The 17,409-nt window shown below is 36.6% G+C and overlaps 1 protein-coding gene across 2 annotated transcripts in view; it reads right to left on the bottom strand.

The window, feature by feature from the left end:
- ZNF608 (zinc finger protein 608) overlaps nucleotides 1-16,870 on the bottom strand; it is a 126,487-nt gene extending 109,617 nt beyond the window's left edge. For both annotated transcript variants that reach the window (XM_083352000.1, XM_083352001.1), the window contains exons 1-2: nucleotides 16,631-16,870; nucleotides 12,553-13,570 (exon numbers count right to left, since the gene is read on the bottom strand). In XM_083352000.1, the coding sequence (XP_083208126.1) occupies nucleotides 12,553-13,410 (858 nt within the window). In that variant the 5' untranslated portion in view covers nucleotides 13,411-13,570; nucleotides 16,631-16,870. The remainder of the gene's footprint in view (nucleotides 1-12,552; nucleotides 13,571-16,630) is intronic.
- Between the last annotated feature and the right edge of the window lie 539 nt (nucleotides 16,871-17,409).

Raw genomic sequence — 17,409 nt, 5'->3', positions numbered from 1 at the left:
CAACACCTTAACCATTGCACCACAGTTAGTTATAAGGTCACCTTTTAACTTCCATAAAATATGGGTTAACTATGAAATAGGTAGTCAGCAAATATAATTCCATAATATCAAGAATGATATAATTCAAGCAAGGGGTCACTTCTGTAAGAAATATGTTTCCTGGCACCATTTTTTTTTTGCTGAAAAAGAAATGATCTGAAGAGCAGCTATGTCATTTAAACTTTTGGGTTCAGAGTTTTACTGAAGTAGTAATCCCACTTTTACCAGCAGTAGTAGCCTTGGAATAATTTATTCAAACCTGTGAAAGTTTGGAAACTAGAAAGGGTATGCAAAGCTCTTAGGAGCCAACAAAAAGCAACATTTTCTCAGGCTTTCTTTAATAAAGTTTTATTGATAAAGTATAGAGCTATAGAAACCTTAGCAATTAATTTGCTTTTACATTAGAACACTATCTTGTACCTAGATAAGTACATATTTTTTTCATCTTTTCAATAATGACTGTTTAGGCTAATATTTCCTCAATTGGTAAATGAGGGATTTCCTTGTGGCCTAGAATTTGCAATGGGAATGCAAAGGACAATATGTATTTTGATTTCAGCAAAATATCTGATAAAATTTCACATAAAATCTCAGCATAGAAGATAGAAAAATGGGGGTGGGGTGATAGTAGTTCATGCTATCATCTGATGTGATACAAGCTGGTTGAATAATAGGTTCTTGTGATGCTAACAGGTGTTGAGTGATGCATGGCAGAGCTACATTCTTGGCTCTGTACTGTTCAATATATTTTTAAATGAATAGAATGAGTTGTTGAAATACAATAATTAAATTAGTAGACAGTATGAGGATGAGGGTGAGAAAATAGCAAACACTTTAAAGACAATCTAAAGACTCAGGCATCTTAATTTAAAGAATGGGCAGAAGCCAACAAGGACAAGTGCAAAGTTCTTCATTTATTGAAACCATATGTGGTAGCAACGAATAAGAAAAGGATCTATGTATCTGGGTGGATCACAAGGTAAACATGAGCCAGTTGTTTGATGCGGCTGCAAAAAAAAAAGCTAATGAAATCCTAGATTGCTTTAAAGTAAGTATAGTGTCAAGACTGAGATAAATCTTCATTACTTTATTCTGTGTTGGTTGAATCACAACTTCAATATTCAGTTCTGTCTGCTGTATTTAAAAAGAACATTGGCAAACTGGAGCCTATCCAAAGCATAGCAATCCCTGAAACTTTTAAGTAACAGCTGGAGGTGTTGAGTATGCTCACTCTGGAAAAGAGACTGCAGGGAAGCATGATAGTTATTTTCAAGAATCTAAAGAACTAAAGAGCCGTTATAGAAAAGACAAGATAGATTTGTTCGCTTTGTTGTTCCAAAAGAGAAGTCAGGAAAAAATAGATTTCTATTGTATGCAATATCTTCCAACAAAATAGATAACTTTTTTATCAAAAAGTGCCAAAATAGCACAACCAACACAAGCCATAAAAAGAATAACACTGTCATATATCAAGAACATCTCATAAACTAACAGACTACTACAACCATGTGGAATCATCATAGCACACAAGTCAACTAAAGCCCCCCAAAGCATCCTAAGTAAACCAAATCCAGCAGCCCTAGAACAAAAAAAAACAAGAGTCATCTACAACATACAGCCACTACATTGGAAAAACAGGCAGATGACTGGCAGAATGCATCCATGAACAGCAACTACAGGCAGAAGACATGATGAAAACTTTCTAATTTCACAACATATGGATAGACTTAACCATAGTTTCAATTGGGAAGCTGTGACCACGCCAAGTACAAAAATGTCCGACTCTCTTTGGTGAGGTAGAATAAAACATTAACATCAACCTTTTACTTTTACATAATAGTATAAACTAGCCATTTTGATAAAAAAAAATCTATCTAATTGGTAAAGCCCAAAATCAAAGTTTCTTTTTTTCACCTCAAGCATAAAGTCCAGAAGCGGTTTCCACATAGAAATAAAAGTATTTATATTTTTTTCTTTAATCAAAACAGTCAATTTAGCCATCTCTGCTAGTTCGATCAGTTTTTGCAGCCATTCATCCATTGTGGGGATCAAGGTGATCCTCTGGTATAGAATATTCCTAACTAGCAAGGAAACCATGATTTAAATCACTGACTCCCCTTGACTGAATTAAAATGATTTTATTTAAATCAATTTAAAATAAAACCTTAACCTATTCTAAAGGTACACCTTTATTTTTATTTCTGATGAAGAATAAGAAACTACACCCTCTTTAATTACATAATCACTTTACCTTCTATTTAGCACACCCGGAAAAAAACCCATAATTCTGGTGACAAACTGATCTTATCTATATGGACGTTATATGACTTGATTTAATACATTAAGATGGATGAACTGCAGATTTATCAAGCTTTCTATCACATTCCTATCATAAATAAAATTCTGTATCATATTGTGTTACTTTTATTCAAAAGCATCCAGTTACTATTCACTTATGGGATTTTATCCAGTTACTATTCACTTAATGGGAAATCATTAAAATGTGCAAAGACAGGGCTTCTACCCATGTCTCTTTATCTTTTGAATTAATAACGAGGAAACAATAATTCTAAAATGATTGTTTGAAAAGGTTGTTGTGTACAAATTTTAGATTAAATCATACACCAAAAAGCACATCACAGACACTGATATGAAAGAGGGATGGTGATTAAATCAGGAACGCTGCTTAGTCATCTTATTTCTTTTGGACAGCAAGAAAATTATAAGGAGTAGTTCTTGTTTGAAGGGAGTGAATCCAATTATATTGGAATAGTTTACCTAACCTGTGAACAACTGAATCTTCAAAATAAAATTGCTATAGCTAACAACAAGATCAACTGTACCAATAACAACACAGGGGTGGAAGAGACATTTTCCCACAATAAAATGTTGGAAATAAATTAGGTAAAGCGTTTGGCATTTTATCAGAAAGATAATTTTGCAAAAACCTAGCAGGAAGATCACAGTGAATATGGGCTGAACATTTCAGTCATTAGGAACTCTTCCTTTCCTTCTTTGAATCATTGGACTTCTTTTCATGGAAAGGAAAAAAAAGGCTGTGAATCACCACAGGACTGCAGCTGTGGCACTTATGCCATCACTGATTCCCTTCAGCCTTTTTAGATCATAAACAATAGACCTATGAATATATAAACCATACTATCAAATTTTTGAATAAGAAAGGTTGGAGAAAGTGTACAAACAGAAAAAGTGAGCAAAAGAAATTAAAGCTATAGAATATATATAGAAAAAATATAAAGATATAAAATATATAATTATATAAATATATTGTTTAAATATACTGTAGGTAGATAAAATTATATAAAAATTATATATTGTGTAAATATTTATTTTTTTATTTTTATTTTAATTCCATCCGAGGACGTCTCCGTGGTCATGTGGCCGGCATGACTAGACACCAAAGGCACACGGAACGCTGTTACCTTCCCACCATAGTGGTCCCTATTTTCTACTTGCATTTTTACGTGCTTTCGAACTGCTAGGTTGGCAGAAGCTGGGACGAGTAACAGGCGCTCACTCTGTTACGCGGCACTCAGGATTCGACCGGCCAAACTGCCGACCTTCTGATCGACAAGCTCAGCATCCTAACCCACTGAGCCACCGCGTCCCTTATAATATATATTACATATACGTAAATATATAAAATACATTTCTATATATACAAAAGGAAATATAGCTAAGTTTACACCATTGACTGTGCATCTCCATACACTTCGGTCTTACAAACCATTCTTGCTTCAATCACATCATATGATGCTTCATAAATACCTTTCGTTGTCTTTTTGAAGCTCAAGTCACTCAACCTAACTTTCTTGTTTTTTTTCACTCTTTCTTTATATATTTAACTTGCACGTTAATCCAATTTGTTTTCCTTATTATCACATTTCTACTGGATCTTATTTCATCCTAGCTAATTTCTACTCTACCATTCTCATATCTATGAATGCCACTTATAAACGTTCAGTCAATTATGTCCAAAGCAATAGCAAATATCCATTTGAAGGGCTGTTCAAAGCACCAGCACGGGCACGGGCACAGTAGCACCTTCTAGCTTAAGCCTCCTGAACCTCTCAGGAATATCACACTATAAACCATGAATCTAGAAGGACCCAGATCACTGGTAGTGTTCCCTGTCTAGTTTATCTGTGAAGGCTGACATGACCAGAGCTATATTCCTTTCCCAACTATGTCCCTAAGCATCCTGGAGAACCTGATGCAAGCTAGATAGATCTCCAGTAAGGTGACAATTGTTGCCTGCCCGTTCAACACTAAATCATGAATGAATGAAGATGGTCTTATTGCAAATAGATCTGGCATTAACCATCAGCACCTTGAGTCTAATGACACATTTTCTTTTTAGATCAAATAACCACTATGTTTTTATTGTGCCGTTTACTCTCTTTTATATTCTACTGTTAGACCAAGATACCAATTGAACCAATCCCCCAAAAGAGGCTACTTAGGGACAATAAAATCTAGTGCTCAATTCAACTCCCACTGCCAACTGCTTACCAGGCTCTAAACAGAACTGTTCAGAAGAATTAGAAATTCCCTAAGTGCCATTTAAAAAATAATTGGATCCATAAGGCTCAAGAGGTGGACTGTCAAATAGGTGCCACCACACCACAGTGATCTCAAGTGGCTTCTAATTGCCAGGATGCAGGTTATAATTTGGTCATAACATTCCCTATTTATTTAACACTTATCCATTCTTGATGTTATATTTTCTTATTTTTTCTAGAAGTAACAAATTCCCACTACATTAAACATTCTTTAATTCTCCTGCCATACTCAACTTTCATTTCTATATAGCAGGGGTGTCAAACTCGCAACGTCACATGATGTCTTGCAATGTATCACAACTTTTTTGCCATTGCTGGCAATGGGGTTCCGCTATGATGCATCCAGCCCGCAGGCTGGCAGTTTGACACCCCTGCTATATAGCAACAAAAAAGAGAAACCTGCACTTCGCACAGTCATTTTCTTTGAACGTTTCTTCCTCCAGGAGACCACACACTGCCTACTACTCAATATTCGCACATATTAAACGTGTCCATCCATTTTGACATTTTGAGTATACTTATCCAAGTACACAAATAAGCAACTGATTAGGAACAAAATTTAATTTCACCTCATGTCCCTCATGAATGCAAACAGTTGTTCTCATTTGGTTGCTTTTATAATCTGCTGTGATTTTTTTTTAAAAAAAATATACATTTATTTATTTAAAGGTAACTGTTCTCATAGAAAGCATAGCTTAATTTCTGGCATATTTGTTGGTTGGGGAAAGAAAAGAAAGCCACTTTTTCCTAGAACTCCCAATAATTATACAATTATTGGTATTTAGTGAACCTCTAATTCAAATTTGTTCTTCCTCCAATTGTTCCTAAAGGACAATCTTATGCTCTTATATTTTGTCTACTTGGAAGAGCCCTAAATGTTTCTACAGCTGGTTTCTGTGCCACCCAAATACTAAGTCACCTGTTCTCCATCTTTGCTTTCTAACTTATTTTTGTTTTCTATTGAGGACTATTACTATAACGCACTGCCCTTGTTCACTGTTTTCTGATTTCTCACTTTCCATGATTTATGATATAAAACAAGTGGCAAGAAATTTCAACATATTTTCAGTCTCTCTATATGAAGTATCTTTCTTTACTAGCTACATCAAAAACTATTAGATCAATTCACCTTATTGCTTATATTCAAGGAGAAAGCAACAGAAAAGGGCTTAACGATTGCTTACAGTGAGAAATCTTAGAAAGTGTCATGTGAAACCAAAGTTGAGGTTAAACAACGTCTGCTTAGCTTTCAGGAGTTTCCAATGTCACTTTGTCCAGGATTTTGATGTGATCTCCACAGTTGTGGGATCAACTGACCAGAAGAACCACCAGGACGGAGGCAAGAAAGACAGAGATGACATAGGCACATATTAGGTAAAAATAGGAATCCTTCACAATTTTGAGTATGGACACAACTGCTTCTTATGAAAATACTGCATATTAAAAAATACCATAAGAATCTTGGAGGCTCATGAAACCTCATTGAGACCATCCATGAAAGCTGCAAGTCTTTATCTAGCGTATATATCACTAGTTTAGCATAACAGTTGCTATAAGAAATCAATCAATGAATATTCAGAGTCTTTAATACATACTTTAATTAATACTAATAAACTGCACTATAAATAAGAATGATTCTGTCCTGTCAAAATGTTTAAATTCAGATATAAGATAAATGGCTAAATTGAGTTTTAAGTAGTAGCGTTCTGAACAGCATTTCTTTCTCCAAGGGCCAAAGAAAAGTAGGAGATTCTGGATGATAAGGAGTAAAAAGACATGAAAATGTAGTGATTATGTGGTATACGGTTACCATTAGTATATCCTTAAAAGTTTCAACTTCCATGAAATTCAAGTTGTTTGCACATTTTAATAAACATTTTATATATTCTTACTGCTGTAGGTACTAGTACTATGAAGACATAATACTAGTACCTACAGCAGTACATTGATCTCAAAATGTTTTAAACTAGATTATAAATTTAGATTGTTTAAATAATTTAATAATACAAGATATAAGTACCATATTGCCAATTAGATTCCTAAGAGGCATTGTAGAAGTCAAGCCATCTTAGTATATGGTAGTCAAAATCAGGAGTCTGGTAATACTTTTTCAGACTATAGCAAATCATAACTTCATCTTGATGATGTAAAAGTGGTAATGCTGATGCAAGTTACATGTGAAATAAGATTATAATTATCATATCAATTAGAAGTGATAGTGTATTTAAAGCCATTATTTGTTAAGACTTTTTGAAATAGTTGAAACCTTTGATGTTTGTGAGATAAGCAATCTCTCATTCAAACCTGCTGATGTAGTTTCACTGTTCCAGAACAGTTACCTTGAGATCTTGAATGTCCTGGGTTAAAATGTGCCAGTGTTATTTTATCTTCATTTTGAATGTTGACATCAAACTTGTGTGAATTTGTTATTTTGTGAAAAATATAGTCTGCTTTTTCCAACACAAAATCCAGGGTGGCTTTTTTCAGCAAATACCGGTAGTAGAATATATCAGATTAAAGGAAGAACATATAAATTCACAAAATCCAGGGTGGCTTTTTTCAGCAAATACCAGTAGTAGAATATATCAGATTAAAGGAAGAACATATAAATTTATCTCTAATCTTGTGTATAAACTTTTTGGGTCTGTGATGTACTGTTGGCATAAATGTGAGGGCAAATTAGACATTCGATTTGTTAACAGGGATGTTCCAAGTTGTGTATTGTTTGTATTGCTTGTGAAGATTTGTTTAAGGTTGGGTGATTAACAATATTGAAACATGGGTCTGCTATCCAGTGCAGATAATGCACTATGAATAGAAAATGCAGCATCATTGCAAAATATGAGTTGCAGCTTATTAATAATATGTTTCAGTGGCCTGAGGTAAGTTGTAGAGGACAACCAACAGTGTTCTATTTATTTGTTTTTGTCGCCTTTTAATAGGTTCCCCCTGGGAATTGATCCCAACAAGGTTCATTCATTACATTTTTTTTTCATTTTAAAGCCAGTGATACTATAATAAATATAACTCATACATAGAACAGAATCCCTGTTACTAAATGCTAAAGCTTTTTTTTTCCTCTGAAAAGGACCACAATTTTTATAACTGAGATGGGGACAAGTAGTTTTAAGGTTTAAGTAATTGTTGATAAAGTAGCTTTCCAATTTTTACAGCCCTGCCAGGAAAAGCAAGAATGCATTGTTTGTTAATGATCACAACCATCCATGCTTAACTCTTTTGTCAGAACTACAGCAGATCCTCCCTGCAGCTTCACCATTAACATGCCTGTTTCCTGTCAGCCTACTCAGAGATAATGTCATTTATCTCAAGGGGGCACAAGACCAGTCATTAGCTTCAATAACAGACTTCCAACAAAGACCGGATGTTTTATCCAAGGTGTGTGATCAACAATCAAGAATCTTACTGCTTAAGAATTAAGAAATTTAGAGCTTCCATTAAAAAAACTGTTTTCACCTAATATATCATTAATTTTACTTAACATTTTAAAGTGTTCATTTCTTGGAAATGTAAGTGGACAGCTTTTATCACATACAATTTGATAAATGGTATTAACTCACTAAATTTATCCTTTGGGAGATTTCCCTCTCCCAAGTTCCTTTTTTGTCTTTTTTGCCTCTGGGAAAAAAATTGATGGAATAATTCAACCACTTGCTAAGTAATGAGTTTTTTGAAAAACTGACCCTCATTGTGGTTGCCTGCTGGAGTCGATTATGTATTCTCTAAATTATTCAGTGTCAAACTAACCTTTCATTAAAAATATGGGTGGCTATAATATATATCATCCCTGGAATTTTTTATATTAGCAATTTAAGATTAATCTAGAAAGTTAGAGTTAAACATTTGAAATTTAAAAACAAAGGTCAGCCAATCAGTTTATTCATCTCTGTTTTGCTCTGGAAATTAGAAGTAACATAGCATACATTCCACTTTATTTGGAATGTTGTTACTGAACACCTCTGTGGTTATATGATATTTATGCTTGGCAGTTTTAACATTCTTTTCAATTACTGAACCATGAAATGCTGCTTTACAAAAATAGTACTTGTATAGATATAATAAAAAAGCTATAATTTAAGGAAAACTCCTTAAAATAAAGAGAATAAACTTAATCTCAATATAGCTTTACATTTTTTTTCTTTTTTCAACTGGGTATTTATGAAGTTATTTATAATAGTAACATTTTCTGCCATTTGTTTTTGCCATTTGTTCACAATGAGAAAATCTTTTTAAATGTTTTGCTGTATAAATGCTTCTCACCATTCTCTACTCTACTGTTCAGTGTTACTTTAACCTTACTGAGGAATTCAATACAGAATGGACCTTGTCTGAGGGGGTCAGTAAGTTCACAAAGAAAGCTTTCGTCAGCCTAAACACAGCATCTTTTCACCTCCACTCCCCCCCCCAAAATGTGGTCACACTACTAGACAACCCTATAGAACATTAAGAACTCCAAACTGAGCTCATTGTTAAGCACCCCATAGTTATCAGTGTTTTCAACAGCTAAATCTCTTATGTAGCTTTCAAAACTGTTTGCTGTCAAACCACAATGGACTTTGTTCTTAGCTATAACCCTTTCTGCCCCCTCTCTCACTCAACAATGAATAAATGAGTCCCAAATCCTAGCATTCATGGGCATTTTTAAATACAACATATACTTCCATAACCCCATGAAGTCAAAACATTTTCAAAATGTCCACAATCCTACAACATTAAAAGAAACATGAAAAAGCACAGGATGTGTACAACAACCAGTTACAAGTTTCATACTATAATAAGTGTACATGAATAAAGGGAAGCAACCTCATTCCAACAAAGTATTGCTTTGCAGGCTGATAAAAGTGAACAGCCCCATCCTGTACTATTTTTTAAAAAACATCCAATTAACACACATCCCAATTAAATGCATTAAGTTATATTATATACATTATATAACATTATATATGAAGTTATATGTAAAGTTATATAAATTCTCATGCAAACTGATGAACACGCAGAAGAACAGGAGCCAAAATATCAAAAACCTCCAGACAACAAAATCTTAGGTTGATTAAATTTTTCTGTAACTTGATAGTTGAAATTTGGCAATGTTGAAACGGAGCAAGTTTTAACATTCCAGCCTCTCCTGTCACATCCTGGCAACCAAACCTTTTCCTTTGTTTTACTCACTGAAACATGTAATTGGTATGCTAAATACCAAAAGGGTTGAACAAGCACACAACCTCTGACATTTTGCAAACTTAAAAGAAATAGTTAGTGGATGCCAAAGGATTCCACTGAACATATTTTTGCATGGCTTCAACAGACAAACAGAAGAAACCTAAAACTGGCAATAAATAAAAAAATAGGAATCACCACTAAGGAAGCAGTTTTTATGCTTTAACTGTCTTTTTGTTGTTGTTAAAATAAAAGCTCCATTCCAAAAAAGAAACCTCAGAGTTTAAATGTTCAGAGATTGCTTAATTTAAAAAAGAAACAAGTTAAAAGACATTCAGATTTACGTGTATAAACTAATTCAGTCACCCACTGTTGCCAGAGCCATGCTGAAGCCAAGAAAGATTTTATTTTGGGCTCTTCACCAATTTGTCTTTCAATAAATGCCAATTTAATTTTCAGGGTTTTTTTCCCCAACAAGGCTGTCCTTGGATTTTTGTTTGTTTTTAAATCCTGCTTGAAAAACAGCCATATTCTTAGCTTTACATTCACATGACTTGATTAAAAGGAATTTCCCTCAATAGTAAAAGAAAAAAAATTCAGGATGTTTAAGACAGCAAGCCAACATCCTCCTTTCAGAGACAATGGGCAGCTCTGCAGGGCTCTAACAAGTGAAGCCATTAAAGTCAATATAAGGCAGCAGCAGTGGGTGTTACTGGTAATTCAAGCTCTACCAATTCTATACAGACAAGAACTGAAATGAGAAGTGTTCTTTTGGTAAAAAGCTACTCCAGACTGGTTTGTTCCTAGTTTACACATTACCTCATTTACATTACACTGGCTGAAATGTACTTGCTTGTGTATGAATTCATTCCTCATATAATTTCCTGTGCAACTGGTATGAAAAGGAACACAAAAACTGGAGAAAACCACACCACTCTCTAATCTCTTGTTGCCATGACAGCAGCCTTTCAGATACTGAAATGTTCAGATTGCCAGCTAAACAAAATTGTTGAATGTGAACATTTGGCTGAAAGATTAAAAGGCTAAGGGGGTTACAAAAGGGCAGCACCTCCCACATTCCAGGCATCCACTGAATCCAATCAAATGCCTCTGACTCTTTAACCACAACTATTGTGAAGACTGGATTAGGGCAATTTATCTAGATAGTTAAAGCAGATTAGAGAACTACAATTTGAAGACTATTGGCAACAAAAGCAAATGCCTACTGTACTAAGTTAATAAAAAAAACAAGCATGGGATTTTAGGATAGTTTTCAGACCAAGGAGAAGCACTGCACTAACCCAGAAGACAAACCAAATTTAGGATGTAAACCGAGCTAGTTTTTTTCAACTGGCTGAGGGTAGCAGCAGGGAACAGGGGGAGGAGGAAGAGAGTGTGAAACACAGACCACTCCAAGTCCTAGTTTGCAGGCATTATAATGAGAATTACGGTAAATTTTATATATTAAATAAGGTTTATGTACTCTAAATTAATTACCTCAGCAATAATCTCTCATCTTTTAAACAACACATTTTTTGCAGCAAACAATTTACTGATGAAGAGTTGCAGGAGTCTAATATTTGCTGAAGTATATTATGCAAATTCACCAAACATCTTTTAAATAAAACATCTTTACAGTTCTTTAAACTGTAGTGTACTAAATGAACCAGCTAAAAACTTTTCTCACTTTTGGATATTAGGCTGGGAATTGTAAAGAGGAACAATGTCAAGATAATTGTATACAATCATGTTGCAAGTGATTATTCTGTATGGGAATAGGGAGGGGTTGTTTTTTGTTTAAACAACCTGTGGAATTAATTTGAGTCTTAATTATAACCTAACAATAGCTCCCTGGATGACAAAGAAACCTTCTGTCTTCTGGATACAGAACAATTGGTGCTTACTCCAAACCCTGCCCCAGTGAGCCGCGAAGAGAAATCAGTAGCTTCCACTTCCCCTCACAATGCAAGGCCATTTATCCTGAACAGAGCACATTCTTCAGACTTTAGTGAAGAGGAAGAAAAACATGCACATTTTTCAGCTATTCAACAAATAGGCAGTGCACATCCAGGAACTCTCTGAGAATGTAGATAAGAAGAAAAGAGACTTCTGGACAGAGGACAAAGTGTTCATCTATATTTGGAGATAAAGGTTGTACACACAGGTTTCAGGACAGTGTGGGTTCCCCTCCCCCACTGGACTTGCACCAACAGCTTCTAAGCACACGGCATGCCTGCTGACAAAGCACGCCTTATGGCAGTTTCTGAATTATGTAGAGCGTCTTGGCTTTTGTACAAGAGGCAATAACTCTCTAACAACCCCCTCCCCCCCACACACACCAAGATTATCTCTCTAATTCAAGGAGCTAAAGGAGTTAAGAACCTGTTTAATCGCTCTTCCTTGTAATCAAAGGATGGTGCAAGTTTATTCAGATACCTGGAGAGACAGAACACCTCCTCGCCCAATAGAAATCACCAGGATTTCAATGTAGGTTGCACACAAAAGGCTGCATTCCAAACAGCAATGACAACAACCTCCCAACTTGCAAGATAAAACACAATGAAGGCAAAACCCATCAAAGTGACCATTTAGATATCTTTTCCTAAAAACCAAACACTCCAGTCAGATAACATATAACCCCAGGCCATAGGTAGGCGGGTTGAGAAAATTAATCACAAAGAAATACTGGACAATATACAAACAGAAGCAGAGTTGTTCAAAGTTTATCAAACAATGAACGGTGAATTACTCCTACCTTTTCTGTTTTCAGCTTTTTTATTCTCCTGTGGCTTTCCTCCTCTTCCTCTTCTTTCTTTATCAAAATAGAGTTCCCCATTAACCCTGAATCTGGAACACTTTTGTTTGTATCTCCAGCTGTGGAGGAGGAGGTACAATTGAAAGGGATGTTGCTCCCAGCACAACTTCCCTTGGCCCCAAAACTATACAAGTGCCCAGGAGCAGTTTGGCTAGAGTTGTTTGAGGGTCCTTGCTGTAGATCAAGTTGCCTATCTTTCCTGGATTTCCCTCCATCTTTATCCCGCTTGGAGCCTCTGCTGGCTTGTGTTTTACCTGTTTTCTCCTCTTTATTTTTCCCACAAGAGGCAAGAGTGTTGTTATTGATGCTGGTGGTACTATTATTGCCATTTGGGCTGCTGCTCATACTTTGACCAAGTGCTGAATTCATGCCACCTGCCTCGCTTGGGCGCCCTTGGACTTCCTGCCTCTTGCCAGCACTGCTGATTTCAGGAATTCCATACAAGGCAGCAGAAGGCAGAGATTTACTAGCATCCTTCGAAGTTTTACTCCTTTTCATTTTTGATTTGCTAGTTTCTTTGTGTGAGGAATTCCCCTGAGAAGCAGGGGGCTGAACAGAAGAAAATTTTAGGCCATCAGCTAAGGCTGAGGTAGGATTAACTCCACTGGAAGCAAGACTCCCACAATCCTTGGAATTGGTGGAATTATTCATCTCAAACTTTTGTCTGTCTTTCTCCAAATCTGCATCCAAATCAATTATTAAATTCCCAACCCCAATTTCCCAGTCATCACCACTGTCGTAGGTATCAACTGTGTTTGGATCCACACCTTTGCCAGCAGTGGAAGTGTTCAATGACATCCTGAAGATGAGAACTCTTGAGTAAAAATCAGACGAACTTTCCTTTGTAGATGAGGGGACATTCGTTTATCTCCGTGGGGCTTTTTAAAGTGTAACTCTTCTTGCTTTCCTCCCCCAGGTATATCTGGGTATATATCCTGAAGTCCAGGTCCACCTTTTCCTGTGAGGAAGGGGAAAAGTCGAATATTTCTTGGCTGGGTCTTATCAGAATACAGTCAAATTGATATTAGAGGCACATAAGAAAAGACACTCCATATATTAATTTTTAGAGGTCTGTAAAACCGAAGCCTTTGATAATAAGCCCCTTTTCTACAGTTGCATCCCATCATCCATGATCATTTCTTAAAATGCCATGTGCCCAAAAAACAAACCAACCAAAAAAAAACCAAGCCCAAAATAATCAAACTCTTTAAATTACAGCATTTAAAGCCACAAAATTCAAAAATATCAAATGTGATTCTTTATCATTTAAGCACAAAGACGGAACTTCTTCTAAAACCCATTTTTACCCCCCCCAAAAAAAAATCACCACCCCCCTTCAAGTTATGTATCTGTTCCCTAGAGTGAATTAGCTCGTTTCTCTAAGGAAGTCACTGAGAACAACCGAACAGCAATAAAAGTGCATTCATTTTAAGATTTTTAATCTGAGGGAAGAAAATGCACCATTTCTATTTAAAATGCGTTCAAGATAACACATCTCAAAGTGGTTCTAATGTCCACTTAGCTCACCTATTGCTCAGACTGTTAAATATAGTATTACTGACTGTACAGGAAACTGATTAAGACATACACTTTAAACGCTATACACCAAGGTGGCCTCTAACCGCAAAGGAGTGTGTGCTTGACACAGCTTAGCTAGAATTATTTTAAAAGGAAATTTTTTTCTCTTAATGTCTGTGTCCAAATATTTACATATATAGTATGTACATTGCTTACCTTTAATCCTTTATCATTTTTTTTAAAATTAAGCCAGAGAATCAAAATTCTGTTCTTGCTGGTCTCAGCAAGAACTCAATATCCCACTTCATTTTACTTAAAGAGCAAGTAATCAAGAAATAAAAACCAAGTAACATTTCGGGCAGAGTAATCGGCAAGAAACATATTTCCTTCCTTTTTGGCACACGAAAGAGGTTCTTTCCTCCCACCTTTTTTTTTTTGGAAAAAAAAATATGGTTTTCCTTCTTAAGTATTTTGTTCCTCACAACTTCACAGGCTGGAAGATAGTATTTCACATTCAAAACACCAGAAGCCACAAGCACCAAAAAAAAATAAATATTTTTTTTTCTTCTTTCTTTGAACAAGCACCAAGATGTGATTGTAATAAAGAAATAAAAATTGCAAAATGTTTTCCGCAACTTCAGATCCAGTCTTCAGTTCCAGCTTCTGTAGCCATCCTGATCAGTAAGTAATGATTCCATGAAACAAACCTACAGGCGTCCCGGTTGTTACAAGGCAGAATGTGCTAACATCGAGGAAAATTAGTGAAGGGGGGGGGGGAAAGGACTGAAAATCTGGGCTGGATTCCGCCCGTTAGTTGGGAAGTGGGGCTTTTTTTTTTTTTTCCCCTCCCGTGCTCATAGATCTGACTTCTTGAACTAACTTGACGGGAGAACGGAAGGGAGAAGAGGGAGGGAAATAAAATCAGGGTCTGATGAACCAGTTATCAAAACATCTGATGGAGTGTTGAAAAAAAGAGAGTCTGAAAATGAAGCAAATATTCCTAAGCAAAGGAAATGATTTCAAGTTTTTTGGGGAATGGGTTTCTTTTTCCCCCCCCCCCTTCAATTAAATACCAGTTCCTGGAGGGGAGAGGTAGTTTTAAAACTAACAGCTCGGTAATTAAGAATCCGAAGAGATAAAATATGTGTCATTATTTTTAGAACAGAGATTTTGTTTGGTCCTCCCTTCCTCCTCCCCTCGAAAAATGTTTCAGCCAACGCATGGGTTCATCTTTCACATTTCCTTCTTCCCTCCTCGCCTTTCGATGCTTGGCTTAGTATTTTTAATTAGCTGGTGTTTGGAAGATAAAAAAAAAAACCTGTAATGAATTGTTGATAGATTGGAAACTGCAGAGTCGGTTCGCTGGAAATGTATCAGGGAGAAAACAGAAGAGGGAGGGGGATGGGCGGGTTAGTAGCAGCCAACCACCTAAAAGGAGCGATTTTGTTACAGTTCAAGCTTTTCACATCACGTGAGGATCAAGGGCTCAATTGGTTGTCGTGAGAACAAAAAATGGGTGACAACCGTATCAAGAAAATACTGATCTGGTCTTTAAAAAAAATGGGGGGGAATCTATTTCCTCTTTTCCTTCATCTATTTTCCCCCTCCCTACTTTATGGGGCTGGAGCAGCTACAAGTTATGCATCTGAAACATTGCTCCCGAGAAGTGGCTGCTCCCGAGGTAAGAGGTGAAACGAGCTCCCCAGGTTTGCAAACCGGCTGTTGCAGAGAGAGGAGGGCTTCCTCATCCTTTCCATGAATTCGGTGCTATCAGGAATTAGTCAGAGACCCGCCATGAGGAGGATGGCTTCGTGGAGGGGTTTTGAAATGCCTCTTTCCAGCACAACAAAACATTCCGTGGCAATCAAATTAGTATTTTCTTTATTGGATCATGGCATTTCTGTGGCAACTTTTTTTTTTTTGCTATGGGCGGGGGAGGGGAACTGGAGCAGCTTTTTACATGGTGGTAGAAAAATATTCACTGCACCCACAACACACACGGGCATCCTCCTCCTGCCCACTTTTAACAGCAGATTGTTTATTTGCATGTGACAGAAGACAATCTTCCCCCTTCCAAAGGATCTTAAATTCGATTTTCTTTATCAAAGCTCTTTTGATTGTTTTAGGGCTGGTCTCGAAGCAAGGGGACGAGGCGATACGCAGGCTGATCTTTAAGTCTCGGGTTTTTTTTTATTTATTTCCCCCACTTGGTCAGTTAAACCCCAAAAGGTAATACGCTTTAGCGCGCTCCCTCCCCCTGCTCTTCCCCTTAAGTGCACTTTCAGGATGATTTGTGTGAGAAATTGCAATGCTTTCACCCTCTCCTACGTACCCTTTGGTGTATTTTAGTTTTAAACCCACCTACACCGATTTCTTTGCAATGCACACATTTCTTAACGCTCGCTCCCCTTTTCATATGAAAGAGAGACAGATAAGAGAGATAAGATAGCTCTAGATATCCCCTCTAAGTGCTATCGATACACCACGCAGTCGTACTTACTGTATCGAATCGAGTTGACCTTTTTCCTTCTACAAGTGCAATGAATGTGTTTTGTTGCAGCCGATATTTTTTTTTTTTATTTTTGGAAAAAAAAATTAATTTCCTCGACAGATTAAAGGGGGGGCTTTTTGAAGAAAAGAGCACCAGGTTTCGTGAATCATTAAAGGCTTTTTCTAAACTGAAATTAAAAAAAACTTGAAAACATAAGAGTCTTTCATTCTCTCACATGAGCTCGCTCTCTTACACACACTGCATAAATCAGCTGCCTTTACTGCACTACTGAACAGCAGAAATCAGAACTGGAGAGAAGCGAGAGTGTGAAGCAAGCCCAGACTCCCGTACCTGAAAGGGACTTTTCTTTGTTCCCAATGCCCTTTCCCTTCTGTCCAATCAGAAGCCAGCTTTTATGAAACTGAGCCTTTTCATTGGACGGTGGCTCCTCTTAGCTGCCGGAGGGTGTGAGAAATGCGCGTACACCCACATTACACACAGTCTTGTATTTTGCAATCCTCAGCCTATGGGAGTCCTCCATTAGGGAGTCTCTTGCTACAGCAAGAGACAAATATGTTTCCTATTTCAATTATGGCATTAGTCTATATACGTTTTATTTAAATTAAAGGATCAGGTAAGGAGGGGGGGGGGTAGGACTGCACCATATATCCCGGAGAAGGAATATGGGAGACTCCCTCTTTTATACAATTTCAGCGTGTAAGATTTGCGTGTGCGTGCAAAGCCACAACTAATGGCTTCCTTGTCTGCCTTTTCCAAGAACCAGTGGA

The sequence above is a fragment of the Vipera ursinii genome, assembly GCF_947247035.1.
Source record: "Vipera ursinii genome assembly, chromosome: 2".
Taxonomy (NCBI): domain Eukaryota; kingdom Metazoa; phylum Chordata; class Lepidosauria; order Squamata; family Viperidae; genus Vipera; species Vipera ursinii.
The sequence above is the reverse complement of the archived record's forward strand: the minus strand, read 5'-3'. Positions and strand labels throughout refer to the sequence as shown.